Genomic DNA, 19,149 nt, shown 5'->3' on the forward strand with positions numbered 1-19,149 from the left:
AGGGCAGGGACTTTTTTTTTTTTTTTTATTTAAACTGGACTTGCTTGCAGGGGCCAACCAGATTGGGCTTACTGGAGCCCTTAAGTGCTATGGAAACAGCAAGTGCCATTTGAGAAGCGATTATGCAAGGTTCCAAAGAGAGCTCATGGCAACAGACAAGTTAGACATTTAGGAATTTTGATTACTATGGTAGCACCCAGACATCTCTACTGAGCAAAACAGCATTAAAAGACAAGAGATACCCTAACGCATACATTCTAGGAAACGCTCCAGCTTACAGCCCATGTGATACTATAAGGCCTCCACAAGAGCATACACAGGTTTGTTTTAAACAAGTTTCTTTCACTTAAACCCAGGAATCCAGACTTCAACCTTTTCAGTTCTCCAGTATGACTATAGGTATACTCGTGAGCCACAGAAGTGCCACCTCACTATGTAACACAAAACCACCAGTTAAGGACTACATAACATTTCTCTGCAAGAGAATATGCTAATCAAACCCTGAAGACAGCAATGAACTTTTCAACTCCTCAGTACATGCCAAGGATGGAGAGAGGTATCTACTATCAGGCCAGACAGCTCTCAGGGAATTCAAACCACCAGTTAGTCAGGAGCATACCGTATTTATCATTCAGCCAAGGGAGAGGATGAAAAAGAGAACAAACAAGCAACAACAACAAAAAAAAACACATTTAAAAATCACCCCTACATGCAGCAGGGCTTCGAGTTTTTCCACATATACATCGGTGAGGAAGGAAAGATATGAATAGGCACATGCCTGGCTGTTCATTTGTCAGATGTCCAGAACAGGAAAGGGTTGCAGGGGTCCAAAACTGCAGTCTTGTGACTGTTACTCATAAATCCCATAATATTAGGGGTTGAATTCATCAGCTCTAATGAAATTATATAACTGCTTGAGAAGCCCAACTTACATATTATATACTGGCATAGACGTTTCTAGCCTGCTCAGTGACAAAAAAGCTCCAAAGGTACAAAGTGCTTCTTATGTTGTTAAATTTTAAAACAAAAGCAAAAGGTAGAAAATCACCATCTGTCCCACTCCAAAAATAGCATCATTTTAATTTAAAAAAAATCCAATACACGTTTAATCTTGTCACATGTTCTGTTGAATGCTATGTGAGCAAGGTTGAGTTTGTGCATTTCATGTGGTCTCTGAATAACAACAGATCATTAGAAGATACTGTGCATTAATTATCACGTCATGATCTGCTGTAAGATTACTGCTGCTGGCACCTAGAGATGCTTCTTTCTGAACATGACTCCTAAGAAGTGGCACATAAGCTTGTTTCTGTACCAAACAAAAATGCTGAGCCTCAGCAGGCACAAGCGAGGGCAGCCAGGCACCTCCCAGGAGCATGGACGGTCTTTGTTCTGTGTCTGCAGTATGTCACACCAGGCCCTAATCCATGATAAAAATTCCTCAATTCTATGCAGTCATGAATATTAACGACACTGTGGTTAAAGAACCAGACAAGGAGTTACATTTGCATTTAATACAAGGCTTTGTCACTGCTTGCCTGCGTAGCCCTTATCAAATCAAGATGTCTTCATGGGCTTCGGTTTCTCATTTGTAAAATACTTTGTTAAACCTTTCTTTTATCATCTGTTAGTCTACTTTGCAGAGAAGAGAAGGGGAACAACCATGCACAGAACCACAGTTGAATGATACCTAGTACACGGAGACCCTTACATTCTCTGAAGAGCAGAGAGAGCACAACAGTTCAAACCGCAACTGGTAATCAGGTAGAGAAACGGAAAGGTACATTCATGTATCAATCATCTACCTGTAAGAACACCTCCTATGGTAAAAGCCACACATAAAGGCCAAAAGAAGGCTCTGACTTTCAGGAAAACACACTCAAGGCACCCCAGTACCAAGTCTGACCCAAGTCTGTACTGTCCCTTCCCTTTCTCTCTGCCATACTGCCTCTCCTTTACCCTTTGCTATTCCACACTCCACACACCAGTGCTCTGTGATGCATTTTAATTCCCCTCACAAGCACAACCAAAGAAGAGAGCAGGTGACTACTGGGTCTGGCTTCTTGTGTCATCTTACACATGTCTGAATTCACTTATTCGTAACAGGGCTGTCATGAATACGCAGCCACTAATGAGAGTGGGTCAGAACACCCAGCTTTGCAAGATGAGCTTGCTGAAATTTCTGGCAGTATGCAGTGCACATCAGCTGGTCTCTGGACCACCTACTCCCCAACACGGTTATGAGCATCCTGCTGACACCGCCTGCACCACAAGGTGGGAACTACGTCACACAGGCATCAGATGAGTATGGCAGACACCTCTCAAGCAGGTACATTACCTAATGGGACATTTGCAGAACACTAGTCAAAGCAACAGGGATCCTACATGGAAAGAATATTTCTCTCCCAGCCACCGAACCATCCTGTATCTCTGCCCTTAACCCAAATCTCTCCCCAGAAACATCCCACTGCCTTTTCCCTCCACCCAACAGCTCGTCTATTTGTGCTGAATCTCACAGTGCCGTTTGTTATTCACTCTCTGCATGCCCTGCATATGCCTGCCTAACAAGATGTGCCTCGATATCCAGCTGAAAAAGAAAGGCAAGGGTGTTAATGTGCAAGTGTATACAGATGTACTGAGTTTACGTGGACAGGTTCTGGTAGCAGGGGGCTGCAGGGGTGTCCTCTGTGATGAGAATACAGCAGCTGCCCCATGTTAGATACAGGCTGGTTCCAGAGGACTCCAAAGAGACCCACTGCTGCCCAGAGCTGAGCCAAAAAGCGATGGTGGCAGCGCCTGCGTGAGAGCCTCTGTAAGAAAGGGAAAAAACCTGCTGAACAAGAGCAGCTGGGACAGGGAGGAGTGAGAAAGCTCCCTGCAGCCACCAAGGTCTGTGCAGAAGGAGCGCAGGAGGTGCTCCAGGCGCCGGAGCAGAAGTCCCCTGTGACAAGGCCCCTGGTGGAGCAGGCTGTGCCCCTGCAGCCCATGGGTCCCACATGGAGCAGATCTCCACGCTGCAGCACGTGGAAGAGCCCACAGCGGAGCAGGTGGATGTGCCCTGAAGGAAGCTGCGGCCTGGGGAAAACCCCAACAGGAGCAGTCCCTAGGATGGACTGCATGCAGTAGACAGGAGACCACACATGTGACCCAGCAGGAGCTGCTGCCCATGGGGGACCCAGGTTGGAGCAGTGTGCTCCTGATGGATGGACCCTGTGGCACAGACCTCTATTTGGATCAGTTTTTGAAGAGCTGTTGCCTGTAGAAAGCCTGCACAGGATCAGTTTAGGAAGGACTGTAACCTGTGGGACGGACTCCAGTTTGGAACAGGGGCAGAGAGTGACCCAGAAGGAACAGCAAAGATGAAGTGTTAGGAACAGACCACAGCCCCCAGTCCCTGTTCCCCTGCACTGCTCAGGGGGAGGACATAGAAGAGGGTGGATGAGGAGAAGGTGGTTTTAGTTTGCTTGTAATTTCTCACTGCTCTAGCTTGTTAGTAATAAGTAATAAATTTTATTAATTTTCCTATGCTGAGTTTGTTTTGCCTGTGACGATAATTCTGGAATGCTCTCCCCGTCCTTATCTCAACCCTAGAACCCTCTCCAACATATTTTCTCCCACTTTCCCTTAGAGGAGGGAGATTGAGAGAGAGGTTGTGGTGGAAAGCAGGTAGAACCACCACAGCACACATACATGCTTTCACATATGCTTCTCATAACTTAAAAGGATATTTAGTTCTTAAAAACGTAACTTTGTGAAAGATATACTGACTCACACATTCCCTGGTATTAAATACTTCCTGCCACAGATCATGAGGAGAGTTATCAGGCCACAGACCCAGAGTCAACAGCAGCCACAAAAGCCTCCACATGAAGGCACTGCAGTTATAAGGCAGGGATTTCCTATCCATTCCCCCCACTCCTTTAAAGCAGCAACAAAATAACGTATGAAGTCTTTATTACTGAAGTACAAGTCAGAGGCAATTAATCCTTCAGAGGGTCATGACAGGTAACCAAAGCATCACTGACTTCTCAGGTAGGCCACGCAGTGAAGGCACATGAAGCAATAGGCCTGTACCTTCATGCGCTTCTCAGAAGCACAGAACAGCCAAGGTTGGAAGGGACCTCGGAAGATCAACTAGTCCAACCCCCCTGCCGGCAGGATCACCTAGAGCACATTGTGCAGGATGGCATCCAGGCAGGTTTTGAATGTCTCCAGAGAAGGAGATTCCACAGCCTCTCTGGGCAGCCTGTCCCAGAGCACTGTCCCAGTAAAGAAGTGCCCTCTCATACTGAGCTGGAACCTCCTGTGCTTCAGTTTGTGCCCGTTGCCTCTCGTCCTGTCGCTGGGCACAACTGAAAAGAGACCGGATCCACTCTCTCAGCACCCTCCCCTCAGATATGTATATACATTGATGAAGTCTCCCCGCAGCCTCCTCTTTTCCAGGCTAAACAGGCCCAGTTCTCTCAGCCTGTCCTCGTACAACAGGTGCTCCAGTCCTCTCATCATCTTAGTAGCCCTCCTCTGGGTAAGCCCTTATTCTCACAAGCCCTCATTACTTCTGTTCATTTTTAAGTATTACTCTTCGAAAGCCTGAGATTGATATCACTCTCATTCCCACATTTTAACAGCTTCCATGTGCAAGCCAGGATGGCAATAAAGCCACCAGGATGGCAATAAAGCCACCAGGATGGGTACACATCAAACCGAAGGTTCATTTTGCTCATGCTGACACTTTGAACATCAGCTGACATTCAGGGAACACCTGCACACACCATGCCATATCACACTTTGCACGGGGCATTCTGCACTTCTTTAAGGGACAAGCTTTGACTTTATTTTACTGCCATCATTTGAGTTGTGCAGCAAAGCGTACATCAACTTCGCAAGCATCGCTTATCTTACAGAAGTAAAGCAGACAAGCTAAAGTTTCAGGGTCTGAATAACAGCTGTGCATTTATATACCTTCATAAAACCGTATATTTTACTATCACACCTTCCAGAGTAGCATGCTAGATGGCATTTTCAAATGCACACAGGCAGATTTTGGTGTCTCTTCCTTTTTGCAGCCCTATGAACATCAAATAAGAGATAAAATCTGCATGTTCCTAACAGCAAACAAATCAAAAACAGATCTACCTGTCCTCTTCATAGCACCAGCATCTGGCTCAACACTGAGGTGGATATATAGGCATGCAAAGTCTCTGCTCAGGGTACCCAGCTGCTGATGGCTTTTTTGTTTGTTTTAATCTATGAGATCACCCATCACTGGTACGTAATTTGTTTCTGCAAAGTCATGAAGCAAACCAGATGCAATGAGACTCTGTTCCAAAAAAGTCTTTAATCGAATCCTGTGACACATGGCCTGGGGTCCTGATGTCAGTATGGGTTCTGCCACAGAGCAAGCATAAATTTATGCCCAAAATCACGTGTGCCAAGAGCACACCCATCGAAAACACACAGAGGCAGCACTTGAGAGAAAACACAGACTGCAATTAAAGCACTCAATCTGGAAGGCCAGAGATCAGTTCCTGACTTGGCCACGCATACTCTGCATTGCTTCACCTTCATATCTCAGTATAATACTTCCCAGCAGCCCTGAAAGGAATGGAAGGACATTTTTGAAGGCTGTGCCAGAGCTCAGATACTTTGGCAACAGTGTGATAAGAGATCCTAATATTAGAGGAGCTGTGGCAGCTCTCCTCTGCTTTCATATTTGCTTGGGCAGACATTGACAGGACAAGGGGGGATGGATTTAAACTAAAAGCGGGAAGATCTTGATCGGACATAAGGAAGAAATTCTTCACTCAGAAAGCGGTGAAGCACTGGAACAGGTTGCCCAGAGGAGCTGGGGATGCCCCATCACTGGAGGTGTTGGAGGCCAGGTTGTAGGAGGCCTTGGGCAACTTATCTAGCGGGTGACATTCCTGCATGGCTGGGAGGTTGGAACTAGATGGTTTGCAAGGTCCCTTCCAAGCAGAGTTGTTCTATGTGATTCTAAACTTCATTCTACTGCATCGTACTATAGACAGCTATCAATAACCTTCACTTCACTAAGCAGCAATTCCTGTACCTCCCACAAGAGGAAAAAAGGAAAGTTGCCGTAATGACAGAAATCCAGAAATGAGAGAAAATACCTTGCAACTGTGTTGCAGTTAGGCCTTTCCACCTCTCTTCCTTGTACTTATAAATTGCTGGCAGCATCGTTCCTACTATCAAAAAAGTACAGCAGCCAGGATTTGATCTAATATCTTATTGCCACAGAGACATCCCTCTCTCACCCCCATCCAAGAATGGAGGAATCCTTTCCCAGGAAACTAATTTCTTCAGTTACCCCTCACCATCAAAAGAGAATTCTATAAACCCAGCTTGCTTACGGCATGTTTCTCCTCAGAGACTTCCTGTTCCCTTCCACATGGGAAACACAAGTAAACAGTATAAACCCAGTCAAATCAGTTGTGGCTTTCCAGAAGAGCAGCAGCAAGTCCTGCAGCTGGCAAGCTGCTGTTCAATGGGTACAATCTCTCTGATGCTTCAGTTTCACTGAAAAAAAAATCTTCAAAGGAAGCAGCTTCCATTCTTAACACAAGCGCGCAGCACCTAATCAGTTCTGCCCCCTATTAGGGATGATTAATGCAGGTGTGTGAGCTTGAAAGGCAGCAAGTGCTAAACCCAAAGTGGATTCCAGCTTGCCTTCAGCACATTTATAACCTACCACCTGCTCTCTTCAACTATCGACGGCTCCAGGACAATAGGGAAGAAGGCCTGTACACAATAAAAACGTTATGGGAGTACCTGTTCTTCTTGGATCCAAACTATTGCTGCTGGGGTTGCAAGCAGAGGTTAGTAGCCTCTTCAGATACAGCTACCAGAACTCTTCTGCAAGATCCCAGCTGCATTTGAGGTTGGACTCGATGATCTTGAGGTCTCTTCCAACCTAGAGATTCTGTGATAAACTTTCTGTGATAGTTTAAGCTTTTATTTTCACCCCACCAGAACCCCAAATCTAAGCTGTCTCCTATCTGACAGTCTCGTAAGGCTGTTGCAGGAAACCTTCAATTAGAAACTCATTTTTTTCCATGGAAAAACCTTCCAGAGAAGAAGACTGAAGGAAACTTGACTCCCATAGCTGTGCTGGTCTAACACAGCCAGTACACATGATTTTAGCTAATAGAGCTGCTATCTAAGACACTAGTCATCCCTGTATAGAATCCCAGACCCTTTCACAGGTGTGTTGCATAAAACCTAGAAATGAACACAGACAATGCAAGTTTCTAGGCTGTACAACTTTTTACACAGTTAAATCCACCCACTTTCTTTTTCTTCCTGGTTAAAGCTAAGGACATAGCACACACTCCACCCCTAGCAAAAGCTGTGCTGATAAAGCACCAAAGCACTTGGGATACCTTGATATTTACCCAGCAACTCACTTTGGATTCTTCATCAGTTTGCCTGGCTTGCTCTCTCTCAAAAAAAAAAAAAAGAAAAAAATTACTAGGAGACAGCAGGACCAACACCATATCTACCAGTGCAGAGCACAGCATATATGCCCTGCTTCATGAGGTATACAGGAAGAGCAAGGGAAAACAAAGCATCCCATTCCAAGAGAGTAATATGAATAGAATAGTTAATTCCTAATCCAAATGTCAGTGGTCAGCTGACTAGTAGTTGGCACTTGGCAGAAAACAGAAAGCAGTAACCGACAAAACACACTTTGCAAGTGATGCCTTGAACCCAACCACAGACGAATTGGGTTGAGGCTCACATAAATTTGCAAATTTTTTCTTGGATGGAGCTTGTTTGAAAGTTGAAGTTATTTCAGAAGAAGCTCACATGTAATTTTAAAGGATGTCAGTGACTTCATGTTATGTTATGATGCATACCACAAGAAGTTCAGGGAAAGGGTGTACTGGGTGTAAGGCAGGCAGCAGCCAGCAGAAGCCCTCTGCAGTTAGCCCAAGCACACAAAATAGGCAGCTCCTGGGGTCACCTTCCCCCATCAGACATAGCTCGTGCATTCACAGCCTTACCAAGCTCTTCATGTACACTTTGGTCTCCAGACCTGCTAAATCACGCCACAATGAAACCTTCATAATTTCTTTAAAACAAAGTAAAAAATACAGTTGACAAATTTAAGTTTATTTTACATTGGTTTGTAGTATCCGCCGCTGAATGCTTTGAAACATACATTAGCTAACAGCACACACTCACAAGTATCTGAAAAAAAAAAAAAAAAAAAAATCTGTCAATGCTTACATACCTTGGATCAATTCAGCACTCTGCTACAATCTTACAGGTATGCAAAGCAATGCAAAAACACAGACCCCCAAAACAGGACACTCAATCTCCACTGCACTTGTTTAGGCTCAGATAAGCATACATGGCTTACGGTACTCCTGCCACACATGCACATCCCACAGACTCCTAGATTCCTGATTTCTGACATCCTTTTAAATGTTTCCACTGCCCTGGTCCCCACTCATCACAGACACCCTCCTCCTCCTAGCTCCAGTGTGCTGTTTTTTGTTTTGTTTTTTTAAACACAGGCAGAAACCAACATGATCACACTGTTTTGGATTCTTTTCATAAAGAAAACAGCAAGATAGTAGCCTGATGCACCCACATCCTCAAACGCCTCCTGGGCATTCACCTCAGGGCTGGGTGAAACACAAGTCACATTAAAATCAGTAATAACCCCTTCAGCTCCTCTGCAGCACCATGCTTATGTTGTCTGTCGCCTTTAACCATGGCCTTGCAGATCTCCAAGGCCAGCAGTACTGACCTCCCACAGCAGTTAATCCTCATAAAAACTTTGGCAGTAATTTTTCGAGAGATTATTCATACTATTATGTGGATTAAAGGAATACAACTACAGAGACTCAACCAAGAATCACCTACTGCAATGCACTGCAAGAGAGTTTATACAGATAGATAGTATTATAACACAACAGACAAACAATTGCTCAAGTTCCTTTTATATCATTCTCATCCAGTTCCTTCCAGAAGGAAGGTCCTTGACTTGTTCCTCACCACCCAGGAAAGCAAGCATCCAGACACAACTATTTTAAGGGGTGGGGTGGGTGCAGCTAACTGCATCGGATATTGTGGGGAATCTACGCAAGAGACTACGAACACATGGAGACATCTGTCATCTGGCACACATCACAGTGCCTGCATTAAGATGCCCATCCTGGGCCTGGGAGCAGTCTTCTTCAGCAGGGTTGCTCAGCACAATTGAGGGTGACTGGTCACAGCTTTGGCATATCGAGGTAAATACCAACACTTTCATTCCAGAAGTCCCGGTTCAGCCAGTTCATTAGCTTACTTGCTCTCCCCCATACCATCCATCCCTATAACATAGAATCCTTCTTTTAATTCATTTCTACATCTCATTTACTATCTATACTTCACACACTGCACCAGAACACAGGCCCATCCTCTCCCTTCTAAAACACCAGTGATGAAGGATGTGTCTTTCCCAGGTAGGATAATCTTCCTCGGAAGTGCTTCCCAAGAGACTTTTCCTTTTAGCAGAAATAGCCAAGACCTCACAAGTTGCCTTTTCAATCCTGCTGAACCACCAGAATTCACTGCACATACAGAACAGTTTTCCAACCAAGGATACAGGCCTCAACAGTCCAGGGGCCTGGTTGCGTGAGAGATCCCCAGATCTCTAGCTGAGTCAATGAAAGTTATTTTTTTCCTTCTCTTTTTTAACAAGCACTTGGGGAACACAGACAGCTATACCATAAGGCAAGCGGTATGTAAAGCTACAGCACTTACAACCCATGTTGACTCCTGAGATAACCTATGAAGGAAATGGAACTTGCCCCTCCATTTCCTTCAAAAGGTGACAACCTGCAAACCTATTAGCCACCTTGCTCTTGTCTCCTTGGAGGCTTCATTCACCACTCAAAGGGATTTTGGACTGCCTGTACCAGAAGTCTCACTGTGAGGAAAATAACTGCTCAGCACATTTCACAGAGTCTTTTGCCTTATAGCATGGTCAGGAAAGGAGAACTTAACATCCACTTTACAGGACTGCTGCTCCTCGTTCAGCGTGCACAAGCAGATCCAGTCGCTGTAGTCAACGCTAGGCCATGCTCTATCCCACAGGCCAGGCAGGTCCACAGGAGTCACAGGAAGAAGCCCTCGCAGGCACAGAGGGCCGGCACATCCACACCGCAGCCCTTTGCCCACACAATCTGTGCCACCCCCTCAGCACCTCTGCTGGCTGTGGCTTGGGCGTGCCAGGCAGGAGAGAGCCCAGTGACACACACACACACCTCCTGGTGCCATCAGCACCCGGGCAGAACCTGCCAACTGATTATTCATCAGCAAAAAAAAAAAAAAGTCTCCACTTTCCCATGTTATCAGGATGAGGCCAGACTGCATTTAAAAAAAAAAACAACAAAAAAAAAACACAGACTGAGAGCATCTCAGGTTTAGCTTGTCTAGCTCCTAAACTCCTAAGGCCTTACAAGTATCAGCCAAGGTAAAGCCATATTTCAAATTTCAAGTCAGGAAAAAAAAAAAAATCACTGTAATTATTCATTGAAGGGCTGTTTTTGATGCTCCCCTCAGCTCAGCATGCACCAAAACCTATCTGAAAGACAGTTACAGATCTATTTCCTTCTACACTGAGGTGACTTTTTTCACAAACCTGAACACATACAGCATACATTGAGTTCCTTTTCTATTTTAGAGTTCTTTCTGTAAAAGCCAACACAGGTCCTCCCACTCAGCTCTCATAGAGCAGCTACCCTCTCCTTCACAATTACAAGATCAAAACAAAACAGGTTTTGACTGAAATTGCAAAGGATGCTGTACAATAGATGGACCAGGAGCAGGTCTACAGAGGCCAACATTTTTCTGAAGGTCGAGGCTAAGGTTACCAGCCAGAGACATTAATAAGATTCCCTGTAGTCCAAACAAATTAAATGTAAAATGACAGTTAAAGCAGTAGTGCTGATTACAAATAAACAAGTATTAATAATACCACCAGCTTGTTGCACAGCAAGGACTGTACACGTAAGAGTTTTATAATTCATACTATTCATTTTTAGTTCTGTATTTTTTTTAATGCAGTTGTGATCACCATTTCCCCTACAGAAACCCCACACAAACAGCAATCCCTCATCCCAGATCACAGCTAGCTCTACTCAACGTATGCGCTTGCCAAATATATACAAGGAATTTACTCCAGGGTATTTTTCCTATCTGCTTAAGGTAGGAATGAAGGGGCTTGGTTGAAGAAAGTTAGAGGGAAGACCACTGCTTTACTTACTGTACCTTCTTCTCCACCAAAGACTTGGGAAAAAAAAAAAAAAAGCCTCACAGTTTCAAGGTGGGAAACCATTAACTCCTGAAGTCTCTGCAGTTCCTAAAGCATTAAAAAAAAAAAAAAAAAACACAAACAACGAACAACTAGAAGTCCAGCGAATGCACACAGGACTTATGCATGGGAAGACCAGAAACGCCAGCTGCAGATGCCACGGGCCCGCACGCCTGTCAAGGACAATCAAATACGAGGGGAGACGAGGACGCAGGGGGAGGTGGGGTGCCGGGAAAGGCCGAAGCCTTCCCGGCTCTGCGAGGCAGAGAGGGAGGGCCGAGAGGCGCGGCAGGGCGCTCTGCAGAGGGCACCGGGCTCCTACCTTCGGCCAGCACCTCGTCCACCGTCACCTGGTGGCGGCCGATGCTGAACACCCTGCCGATGTAGCCGCTGCCTGGGCCTCCGCTGCCGCCGCCGCCGCCGCTGGTGCCCGACCCGGGGCCAGAGCCGCCCTGCTCCCGACGCGAGTCGAAAAACTTCTTCATCTCTCGGGAGGCAGCAGCCGCCTGGGAAGGGGGGCGATGCTCTCCTCAGGGTCCCGCGCCCCCTCCTGATTTTTATTTTATTTTTTTTATTTTCCGCTCCTGGAACCCGGCCGCGGGGCTCCGGGGCCGCTGGCCTTGCGGGGCCGAGCGCCGTCCTCCGGAGGAGTCACACCTGCAAAACCAGGGGGTGGGGGGTGGGGGCGGGACACGGGCGTTATCCCCACGGCCCGGCCCGGCCCGGTGCCCCGCCGCCCCCGGCTGCCAGGGCCGCCCCCCCCCTACCCCGCGGTACCTCTCTGCGGGCGGGGGGCGCCCCCATGCACCCCGCAGCGCCGGCCGGCCGGCCTGCCGCAGCCCAGCGGCTCCCCGCGGGGCGGCTCACGGCGGGGGCCGCCTGCCGGCAGGGCCCGGGACCCGCATCGCTGCCTGGCGGCCACCGAGCCCGTCAGGGGCCGACCCCGCCGCAACCGCCCCCCGCCGGCCCCATCCGCGCAGGAAATGGGCCGTCACAGGAAGTCCCGGCCGCCGGCGGGAGCACCGCCCCCGCCAGCACAGCGGGCACGGCCCGGCCCGGCCCGACACGGTACGGCCCGGCCCGGCCCGGCCCCGCCGCCCTCCCCCTCCCGCGCGGCCTCCGCCGTCGTCCCCGTAGCGCGGCGGAGGACGAGGGGCCCTTCAGCCGGGGAGGGGGGAGCTGTAATGGCCGCGGCCCGCGCCGCCGCGCGGCATCTTGGGAGTCGTAGTTCCAGCGGGAGCCTCCCCGGCCCTCCCAGGCGCGGCGGGGACTACAACTCCCGACAGGCTCTGGCCGGGGGCGGGGGGTCATGGTTGGGTGGGACCGCGAGGGAGCCGACGAGCGTGTGGTGGATCTGCCCGTTACTCACCACTATTTAGATTTATTTTCGAAATACTGCGCTTAAACTTGCCGTCTTAATGTCAGAATAACAAAAGCTTCCTGCTGGCACGGCTCCTAAAGCGCAAGGCTGGTCTTCTTGCAGGCCCTGCTGGCACCTAATTGGCAAACCTTCAGTAGAATGTTACAATAAAAAACATATCCCTAGCCCCAGCCTGTAACCTGCTTGGGAACAAAGATTTTTCGAAGAAAGGAAATAAGAACGAAAGAAAAGGGATGCTTCATCTGTACACACACACAAAAGCTCAAAGCTTAGTTTTAAACTCAGGGGTTGATTTTTGTGAAGCCTGACCTGAAGCTGCTTCTCCACTTTGCCCATATCAGGTGTTCACCCAGTCCCCCCTTTCCTCTCAGTCTGGAAATTTGACAGAGACCCTGCTCCTCGCAGGGCTGCTTTGCGGGCTCTGGGTTCCCTTCAGGACACAGTATGCAAAACATCCTGCATGCACCCAAAACTTGCTGGCTTTAGCTGGTCAACGTGCATGCTTTAGGACTTGGCTTTGGATTTAGTATCAGATTACACCTTTCTCCCCCTTCCTGCTCCAGTACCTTGAACAGTTTACAGACTTGCAGCAAAATGTTCATAAGCAGCAAAGCAGCTGTTCTGAAGACCCCAAAACCTTGAGTGAGGCTTCAGAGAACGGCGAGTTTAGCTTGAATCATGTGAAGCTTTCTGTAAGCACAGTTTGGATTCTTTCTCTTAGAAATCAAGAGAGATGCAGGTTTTGCAGCCTATGGCATCTGCAGCAGCCATCTCCTCTGCTTTTCATGTGTTAGCTAGAAAGGCCAGAGCTGGGATTTCAAACATCCAAGGGAAATATGAAAATAGAAAAAAATGGTTTTACCAGCCTGCAACGTGGAATACAAAAACCTGAGGAATGCGTGGCTGTGAAAAGAATGTTTCTGTGAAAGCAAGGCTCTCATTCCTCCTCTGTGACTGGGGCAAAAAGTGTGGGACAGAAAAGGAAACCAAAATACATTTGCATTTTCCTCATGACACTTATTTCCGGTATTATGGTAATAACTACAGCCATCCTGCTGACAAGCTCCTGTCCCAAGGGGATAGGCTAGGCAGGCGCTGGTTACTGCGGGAGGGCAAAAATGTTTACCCTGTATTTTGTCTTAAATAAGAGAGCTTAATGAAAACAACTGTGTAACTGAAAGACCCTGGAGATTATGTTGGGAAGCAATATGCATGTGAGAATAATTACAGGCTTTGCACATTCCTTTTTCCTGCATTGCTACCTTGCATGAGTGAGCAGGCCTTTGGGCACAAGCCTCCAGAAGCAGTGACAAGACTGGATCTACATGTTCTAAATGGACCAAATTGTTTTCCCCACAGTGTATGAAGATATCTAAGATGCTATTATTGTGCAAGTGGCCATCAGAATAAGCAAGGAAATTTGCTGGTAATAGTACTTAGCATGCAGTGATGCACAGATCTAAAAATGCATCACCATACAGTTGCTTCTCTGCTGAGCCAACACACCTCTTCATTGTGGTTAACTCTGCACCTCTCCTGTCATCTTTACTTTCAGGTGTTCTTGTATGTAATGCTCTACAAGCTGACTATAGACCCCAAAGGCTTCCTTAACTATTGTCATTCACCCATAGTTTGTAGGGTGCTGTCTAGTACTTCCTATCTATACACGATTCCCAGGTGTCATTTAAAAGATGCTCTAGGCCCACGTGTTTGGAACTGCAATAGCTTCGGCCAGTCAGCTAACACAAATATGAAAACAGTCCTTTTTTATTTAATAGGCTTTAGTCTTCATTAAACTATGTTCAGCTGTGATTTGAGGCTCTATGATGAGTTGACAGTGGTCAATACAGAAGATTCACTTCCCCTTTTCTTCAGATGAAATATGATTTTTTTTTGAATTACTCTAACCTGTGAAACATCCCCAGACATCTATTAAGATGGAAGTAAAATATCCAATGCAAAATGACTGCTATAATTAGTGACTCCTGGGAACTCTGCAGAACTAAAAATCCCCCCCCCCCCCCCCGACATTTCTGAATAGCATAGGGAAATGAGTCATTTCAAGATAAACCTACTGCCATGCAAAAAACCTGCAGATGCACTGCTGACTATGGGGCCCTGACATTCTTCTTACTGGCACACAAATCTTACTGATCATTTGGGGAGCAAGAGTACAGCAGAAGGCTATCCTCAGTTGCAGATGCTGATAACATCCTTTACTCCAGAAATCACGAGGCTCAGCTGCACTGCTGCAATTCCAGTGACCTTCATAGGGATCAGAGAGAGCTGTGCTCAAAAGCTTTAAGTTGAAAAGCTAATCAGAAGCCAGCAGAGATGTGGTCTAGCACTTCTCCTGTGTATGCCTGGAGCTACTCCAGTGTCCTCATAGCTTTGCTTTACTGTCTGCAGAAAACAATTTCAGCTTAATACTGTCAATTCTAAAACCAAAATTTAGCTAAAATCCCATAACGTTGATTTTAAAATATTTGAGTCCTGATGATGTGGTCGGCAGTTATTTGCCTGCATATTGTCTCTCTGATCCCTGGTTCCCCTTATACTGCTAATAAAATACATTCAAATCCCCAGGAAGAAGCACATTAATACTGCTGCTTCCTTTCTGATGAAACTTTCCAGGCAACTCAGCATTTACTAAACAAAAACATACGTTTGAAAATGTTTAATGTGAGTAACCAAAAAGCTAGGAAACATTGACCTCTTCTGGATATCTCTAGAAATGACAACAAGGCAGGAAAGCATGCTCAGCTTTGTGTGCTTAGTTATATACAACAATCCCCACCAGAGTTGTAATCCTCACTGAAATCTACATTATTTTGGTTTACAGCAGTGGCATATGACAAAAAGACAAGTAGCAATTTACAAAAGGTAATGAGTTTTAATAATTTCACCTTTCTTCTTGCCTTAACGCTTAAGTTATGGAGTCCTCCTATGTTATATGCTTGTCTAATGCCTCTGAGTGGCAATTTTGCTGCATACAGCAAAGCTCACAGCAAGAGGATTTTGGCAAACTCAGGTCTTCATGAAGAGAGGCAGAAAGAAGAGATTTACAAGGTAATGGCCTTTTTTTTTTTTTCTTCTAATCAATGCATAATAACTAATTTTTCCCATTCTATGACTTTTATCTCTATAGGGATGTTCCCTTAACCTCTCACATTTACTACAAAACCTTTCTGTTGAGATTCCCACCAGTTAAAAAGTAGCAGACCTGCTCTTCTATCAGTCTCTTTCTGTCTTTTTGTCTGTATTTTCTAAAATCCAAAGGTTTTCTTTAGTGGTCCACAAACACTGCCAGGACGACCAAGCATTAGATACCACTTTTATTTACCATCCCCAGGAAAAGGTCAACTCTCAAGAATCATGGAGATAGTTGGCTAAGTTCAGAATTCTCTAGAAGAACAAAAAAGGTGAGAAGGAAGACTTTGGAGATTACATTGAAACATTACCTCTTTGAGAATTATGTTTGTTTTTTTTATGTTTCTGCTTACTCCTGCAAGATATATTCACCAAGGCTGGTGACAGTTATACTATCTACCACTAGACATCAATATCTTTCACCACTGTTAATAGCAGTAATGGTTTATATAAAGTAGAAACTCATGGAAATAATTAAACTAATTGACATCTGAAGGCTCATGCATGTTTGGTGCAATACTATACATAGTGTGGATTGATTCTGCTTACATCAATCAATACAGTTGACCACCAGGTCAAAAAAGAGCTATGTTTCTCAAGGAATATGACTTTGCACTACAAATAAATGCTATTGATTAGAACAGGTATAATTACATCAAGACAAAAGTTGCAGATTAAGCTCTCACTGAAAAGGGATTTACCTGCTGGGTTTCAAGAGTCAGGGTCCTGAGTGTCCTCAGGCCTTCATTGCCCCAGCCAATCTCACCTGGCCCTCTACCCAGCACCTTTTGCTCATCAACTGTGACCTCCATTTCAGCGTTGGCCTAGGAGGCTCATTCTTTTGAGGTGCTTGTGGGTAGTTATGGCTCTGGGTCTCTCTTTCAACTTCGCAGCGTGAGCTTTGGGCTCATGTTTCAAGTAGGGCTGTCTCTCAGGATGTCTCACTAAATTTCCTTGGTAGGTTTTGCTCTTGCTTTCTCTGATTATTACTGGGTGGTTGATGAAACTGGTTGCTGCTACTGTTGTGTAGGTGCTGAAGGACTGGGTCCTGTTTGTGTGCTTACCTATAGTGCAGCCATCATCTTTTATTCTACCTTGTTTTCTCTTGTGGAGCAGCTCTGGTCTTAAAAATTGTTCTTTCTCCACTCTAAGCATTGTATCAGCCAGTGAGTTTCTATCTTAATACCCCACAGGACAATGTATGTTTTAGAAGTCCCCCTCAGCTGGGCAGTCTATGACAATCTTTTCTATGATCTGTTTCTTTTCCCTGGAGCCGGGGTATAGCCAAGTTACAAAGCAGCTAAGTAAGGTAAAGCCTTATGGGACGGGTATTATTTAAGGGGAATAAAAAAAAAAAAAGCTATTAATTTCTTCTTCAGGACAGTATGTATACTAATTGAAGTAAACATTCATTAAATCCATTAGATAAGACTTAGGTTTGATAATGCATTTAAGGCTGCTGGAAGCAATGGTTTATTAGTTTATAGCTTGGAGCTCTAGGGCCTTTCCCAGAGGCTGTCCCACAAATAAACTACAGCTCCCACACTGGCATTAAGGGTTTCCCTGACTGACTGTCTCTCCATGGAGCTCACAAAGGTCTTAAGGCCTGTAACTTAAATGTTACCAGTTAGTCTTGATAGTGGGCATTTGTTCGAGGCAAAATACTTGTATTTGTACCACCTGCAATGTGGATGCAATTATAGTGGTCTAATATATCTTTGTATTTAATGTAACTAGGCTGTATCACAACAAGCAGTTTAATTTTGACTGAACTGTATCCATACAAGGTGATTTATTCTCAGCAAGTAATGGGAATGGCTTATCAAAGCCAGGCAGCCCTAGATGATGTGAAGACTCCTGCATGTCTTCTGTCACAGCCTGTACCTTCAACTCTACTGGGGAAGTTAAAACAGACTTGTTTTCCCCAGTCCAGCTAGAATGGTGGACAGTGAGAAAACAGGAGCAGCTAGAATGAAGAGCAAGAGACTTCTTGCATGACTAAAAGGGGCTCTTTTGAAGGCTAAAGTGCCAGCCCACTAAGGCCTCATCATCTTCACAACTTGACTATAGAGGTGCTTGCTGACTGCAGTCCACTCCTGGATGGCATTCATTTACAAAGGCAGCTGATGAAGCTGTCAGACAACCAATGACGTAGGCCTGTTTGCCTTCCCTGCCATTTATAGCTTCAGTTAATAAAAGCGAAGAGTAGACTGGGATTATGGCCAAGTGCAACCTTAAATTTCTGTGCAAGAGAGCAGCAGAGTGTGGGGGTATTGCTTGAACAGTATCATCACAGCAGATGCTTTGAGACAACAATGTGAAAAGCATTGAATACTGTAACACCTGAGAAGGCACTGTTATGGTTGCCACTACTGTGCATTGTGATAGCATTTGGGATCCTCTCTTGTGGGTCTGGGCCTTGTGGGCCTGCCTGCAGAGTCCTCAAACCACCCTGTCTGAAAAATCTTGTAAATGAAGCACACTTAAAACAGGAGGATTCCTGTCTTTTCCATATGGCTGCCCATTGAAGCGTCCCCTTGTATTTTATTTTCTAAGGCATGTAGATCACTATGTCTAACTGGTCTTTTGTTTTAAATGCACTTTTGGTTAGAGGCATTATCTCAAAACAGTTCTGCTCCCCTGTTCCCTCTTGGCTATGTGTGACATGTATGTTTATGTACTCAAACAAGATCTATCCAGGGAACCAATAGAATATCCCAAGTTGGAAAGGACCCACAAGGACAATCAAGTCCAATTCCTTGGTCCCCAAAGGACCACCCAAAAAAAAAAATTATATATATATAAAAAAAATCAGATTATGTGTCTGGGAGCAGTGTCCAAACACTTGTTGAACTCCAGCAGGTTCGGCACTGTGACCACTTCCCTGGGGTGCCTGCTCCAGTGCCCAACCACCCTTCCAGTGAAGAACCTTTTCCTGATCTCCAGCGTTGACCTCTCCTGTCGCAGCTTGAAGCCATTCCCTCAGGTCCTATTGCTGATCACCAGAGAGAAGAGATCAGCAACTGCCTATCTGCTTCCCTCAGGAGGAAGTTGTAGACCTCACTGAGGTCTGCCCTCAGTCTCCTCCAGGCTGAACCGTCGAACTGATTTCAGCTGCTCCTCATATGCATACCCCTGGAGACCATTTGCCAGGGTCTTAGGGAACCCAGAAGTTAGAGAATTGTACTAACATGGAAATGTAGTGATAAAATATTGTACAAAGTGTGGCATGGAAAATCTTTCCATGTGCTAGCTTTGTGGGAAACCACCTCTTACCCAGACTCAC

General features: G+C 45.8%; 1 protein-coding gene across 27 annotated transcripts in view; it reads right to left on the reverse strand.

The window, feature by feature from the left end:
- Window positions 1-12,411, reverse strand: part of AAK1 (AP2 associated kinase 1) — an 89,589-nt gene extending 77,178 nt beyond the window's left edge. For 4 of the 27 annotated variants that reach the window (XM_038167073.2, XM_038167074.2, XM_038167075.2 and 1 more), the window contains exons 1-2: window positions 12,110-12,410; window positions 11,655-11,989 (exon numbers count right to left, since the gene is read on the reverse strand). In XM_038167073.2, the coding sequence (XP_038023001.1) occupies window positions 11,655-11,817 (163 nt within the window). In that variant the 5' untranslated portion in view covers window positions 11,818-11,989; window positions 12,110-12,410. Of the gene's footprint in view, window positions 1-11,654; window positions 11,990-12,109 lie in introns of all 27 variants that reach the window. The other 23 variants (XM_038167078.2, XM_038167082.2, XM_038167076.2 and 20 more) reach the window with 17 other exon arrangements.
- Window positions 12,412-19,149: the final 6,738 nt, after the last annotated feature.

This window comes from Anas platyrhynchos, chromosome 23 (assembly GCF_047663525.1).
Source record: "Anas platyrhynchos isolate ZD024472 breed Pekin duck chromosome 23, IASCAAS_PekinDuck_T2T, whole genome shotgun sequence".
Classification (NCBI taxonomy): domain Eukaryota; kingdom Metazoa; phylum Chordata; class Aves; order Anseriformes; family Anatidae; genus Anas; species Anas platyrhynchos.